Source organism: Artemia sp. Qi Xiang Cuo, unplaced genomic scaffold, assembly GCF_049724085.1.
Source record: "Artemia sp. Qi Xiang Cuo unplaced genomic scaffold, ASM4972408v1 HiC_scaffold_2773, whole genome shotgun sequence".
Classification (NCBI taxonomy): domain Eukaryota; kingdom Metazoa; phylum Arthropoda; class Branchiopoda; order Anostraca; family Artemiidae; genus Artemia; species Artemia sp. Qi Xiang Cuo.
Genome location: NW_028300171.1, coordinates 1 through 4695, shown reverse-complemented (window position 1 = coordinate 4695; position 4695 = coordinate 1). Strand labels below are relative to the sequence as shown.

The 4695-nt window shown below is 36.4% G+C and overlaps 1 protein-coding gene across 1 annotated transcript; it reads right to left on the bottom strand.

Moving 5' to 3' along the window:
* Positions 1 to 520: 520 nt before the first annotated feature.
* LOC148938780 (5'-3' exoribonuclease 2 homolog) lies at positions 521 to 1192 on the bottom strand. The gene has a single exon (XM_089107540.1). The coding sequence runs from the start codon at positions 1190 to 1192 to the stop codon at positions 521 to 523; it is 672 nt and encodes a 223-aa protein (XP_088963666.1).
* Positions 1193 to 4695: the final 3503 nt, after the last annotated feature.

Sequence of the window (4695 nt, the reverse complement as noted above, 5' to 3'; positions counted from 1 at the left end):
TCCTGGTCCTTGGCAGGCATTTTCATTGAAAAAATCAGCTCTGGTGTGACCAACATAATTGTTGAAGCGGTAAGCCCTTGAATACGGCCATTATAGTTGTTTTTGTGGTTTTCGGTCAAAAACACATTGTTCCACAAAACTAGTGGTTTTATTTCTCAACTCAAAATAATGTTTGATTCTCAAATCAGCCGACTGAGCCACAAATTTAAACTCTTGGTCAGTGAGAACCATTTTTATTCTTCGAACTAGATCACTCTTCTCGGCGAAATTCAAAACTGGATATATTGGCCAAAAAAACAATAGGCCAAAAAGTGGCCTTCTGAATCTGCATGCAATTTTTTGACATAACATCTTTCTTTGAATGCGTCCTCCAGAGGTTGTTTTTTCTCAGAGGGCTCATCGAGCACTCCTTCGACGTTCCCTCTCTTCCTATTTGGGAGAGCTGTTCTACAGGAGACATGTCTAATTTCCGTCTCTGCTTCCAATTCGCCAATCTGTGTCAAGATGGATTCAAGTGTTTTTAAATTAATGTTTCCATAATTTGTGAGCCAGTCCTTGTTCTTACTAACAGAGATTCTGTGAAATTTGACCAGTTTGTCCATGGCATTATCTTTGCCATACTTGTTGCTAATTGCCGAACAAGATAAAGAGGAAGAAAGTCATTACCAAAGAACGTACAGAGAAAGACCCAATCCTGAATTACTCTTCCGGTGTTGTAATCAATTTCATAACATGTCTTCTCCAATTTCTTGATCAAAAGCTTCTTGAGTTTGTGCACATTAAGTATATCAATTTTCTGAAGTTTTGGATCTCCACTGCCTAAATGTCCAGAAATAATTGTAAAAAAATCTGTATCCGTAAGAAGACCTAATAGAGCAACATCACTATCATGGGATATGACGTGTTTTGTTTGTGTTCCAGGCTGACCTTTGTTGTTAAGAATACGTTGTACTATTTTAAGTTCGGTCTCGCCAGGCTCCCTCGTATCCGACAAAATTATACTTTTTACAAAATTGTATCCTTTGTTTATCATTATGGTATTTATGATTGTCTGCAAAAACTTGCCAATTTTTTCGACAAAAACTGTTACCGGTTTGGAACAAAATGTATCGAATCTTTCGTTTGGAGTTTTGACTGTATCCTGTAGTGCTTCCTTTGAGAATTTGACTCGGCGATTTCTCTGCTCATTCATTTTGACCCTGGGCATCACACCATCCAGGGCCATGTACAAAAACTTTGGTTTCATCGTTAATAACATCGTTTGGTTGAAAACAATATTTGTTAATAATATTAGTGTATTTAATATTGTCTTGTAGGGTAACATTCACCATAAATGTACCCAAATCAAGGCGCGTACGCCACGAGTAAGGCGTTAGCGAAATTATTTTTAAAGTTTGGCATTCCAAACAAGGTTATAAGCGATAAAGGGAGTAATTTTGTTTAAAAAGTTATAAAATACTTAATGAGTTTTCTTAACATACAGAAATTGGTGACATCCCCATATCACCCACAAGCTAATGGTAAGATAGAAAATAGGCATAAAATATTTTGAAATGCATTAAGTATTTATACAAAAGACAACAGGAATGACTGGGATAAATTCTTACCTTATTTAACCAACATAATCAATACTGCTTATTCAGAGACAACCAAAGAAAGTCCTTTTAATATATTATTTGGTCGCAACTTCAGAATACCGTATCACGATATTGTTGAGTCCCGACAATATCATAATAAAACGGGGATTACAAACAAGAGTTCATAAATAGGATGAGAAAAACCTATAAAATAGTTAGGCAAGAATTGGAAAAATATAAAATAAGTCAAGAGCTAAGAAACCTACCCAAAGTCAAAGGGAATATAGATTTTAAGATAGGAGATTGCGTCTACCTAAAGAATGAGGCAAAGACGGAAGGCAAAAAACTTTCCAATAAATATTCTGGACCGCGAAGAATAGTCAAAAAGTATGATAACGATTTTAATTTTAAAATGGCGAATCCCGATAACGGAAGAACCTATAAGGCACATGTTAGCCGAATAAAAAGAGCCAAATTTCCAGAAAGATGGGTATCGCGTCCCTCGTCTACCGATTCGTCAGACATAAAAGATGAACCCTGTAAATAAATATTAACAGAATTAAAACCCTTAAATTTAATGCACAGCCATTTTATGAAATATATCGTCCAGGAAAACTTTTGAAGAATGCCTAGCTTGTAAAAACAGAACCATCTCTACAAGGAAGTCCCTAGTACCAGCAAGATAAAAAATAACAAAACATCCGAAAAGTTTTTCATTGGAGAGCACAAGAGAGTTAGATTATACGATATCACAAAAAAAAACAATTTTTTCCTGATTAGAATTTCGACCCCTTGTCCCCCCAAAAGATTTCTAGACGATATGTTTTGTCCCCCCAGCAACCCCAATAGAGAGACCCCTGTCGTTGCAGGAGGAATTGAACAGAGCTATAGAAACTCCGAGCATTATTGTAAAGAAAACTCCTCCCAAAGATTCAATAAAAACAAATCTGCGAGAAACTATGGATTTAATAAATTTCCCCATAAAAACGAGGCAAAGTACATTGCCTTGGAATCAAACTCCCGAGGATGACCAGCAAGGACAGTATCATGATATAACCGTGTCCAAGGTCAGGCCTAAACAATGGACTTCATGGAGGGAAACACTAGTGCAAAAAATGCCCCATCCCCCTAAAGACATAGCATTTAAACAGTGGAGAAACCCCGCAAAGACTTTTGATTCCTCTCAGAGTTCTCAAGAGTCTTTCAAATCTCCTGAGCTGAAAACTCAAAGCGAGAACTTAGAGAATAAACCTTCTACTTCCAGAGGAGTAGAAATTTATGAAGGAAGGGCAGGTGATACCTCAAAAACTTGAAGTGACACTTCTAAAAGTTCTAATGCGGAATCATCGGAAACCAGTTCCGAAGAATCGGACGGCGAATCAGACCATACGGTAGTTAAAGAAACAGGGAAATCGAAACCAACCTCAGTGGCCGTGCATGCGAAGGAAACAAAATCAGAAGGTCAAGTATTCTTGCAGAAACAATACGAAAAGTTCGATCTTATATCACTAGCGAAACCCAAAAAGAAAAAACCGTAAGAAACCGAGGAAAAAATAACAGCGCAATCAGGTAGAACAATAAAAAAACCAGACAGATGGAAATAACCCTAGTCAACATAAAACTAAAAATTTCAATGGTTAGATATCATGAGGGAATGATAATTTAAAAACTCACTGCTTACGAATGAAAATTACATAAATATAAAGATGTCATTGCTACATAGCCGCGGATGCTTTCTAGTGGAGCTGTGTCTGGAAACTTCAATTAACAAATTTTCCCTGTCGTGGAAGGGGGCGGGTTTCAAATCTTTTATGAAAAATGAACTTGCAACCCACAAGAATAAATTTGAAAGTGTGCGAATAAAATTAAACAAGTCAATATTGGTGAATATATAGTGATACAAGCGATGTCAAAACATTAGTGATCAATGAGATAGGCCCAAAGTAGAAAGCTCGTGGTCGGCCGATGATGACAAGTAGTGCTTTAGGTCCTATTTGGCACATTCTGCCTACTGGGTAGCTACCTTACGAGAATAAAATCCACCTCTACAAAAATGAACTAATCAATTGAACAGCCCAAAATATACCCAGTTATTGAGATTAATGACGGATTTTATGACGTGGGAAGTTGTTGTTCCGTCTCGCCTACCAACGGTGTTTTGTTCAGTTGGTTGGAGAGACTGTGCCTAGACTCCTCCATGAAAATCAACTTATATTTCCATAAAGTGACCCTAGAAACCCATTTCCCTTCCGTATTATAGGACGTTATCAAAAAAATTAAGTGATGAACCACAAATTGTAGGAAGCCTGGGGTGGAGTTCACCCTCAGGCAGCGTTTGGTTTGTTGAGGTCTAGCTCTACCTCGGATTTTCTATGAAGAAGCAACATACGTTCTAACAAATATTGATTTTGGTAAAAACAAAAATTACCGGTATAAGTGTGAAATTATAAACTGATCATTTTCAGATCATGGCAACGGAATCAAAGCCTATCCGAAGGGCGATAATTGATACTGAATTTATTACAATATCGAATGCGAAGGAAAACAAACAGCTACATATCACTTTTTGAAGAATGGAACAGTACTTATAGGTTAGCTGGAACACATGCGAGAATTGAAGTTTGGTTAATGCTAATGAAGAAAAGCACTAACTAAAAGCTGTTAATATTTTTCAAGTTTGTGGGGAGTTCTATCACTAAAACTTGCTTAAAAGTTCCCTCTCTTCCTATTTGGGAGAGCTGTTCTACAGGAGACATGTCTAATTTCCGTCTCTGCTTCCAATTCGCCAATCTGTGTCAAGATGGATTGCTTAAAATTCTTATACACCGTTAGGCTCGTTTATTTATTACAATATTGTATGGCAAATTAAATACATAAAAAAAGAGATTTTTCATTAAGATATTGTCATTCTGCTTTAAAGAAATTACGTTTCTAAAAAAAAATTAAGTGGGGATTAATTTCATTGTTAGTCTAGACTAGGCTATAGACCTCCCAGTATAAAACCTTCGAAATTTTATAAAATCTAGAAATATAAATATGAAAGCAAGTTCCCACTATATAGACCTATAATTAGATTAAAAAAGCTCGTAATACGCAGTTTATAGGCTTAAAATTTATA

What these genes read in the sequence shown, in the direction of transcription:
- LOC148938780 (XM_089107540.1), bottom strand. Translation starts at nt 1,192, where the DNA reads ATGAATGAGCAGAGAAATCGCCGAGTCAAATTCTCAAAGGAAGCACTA.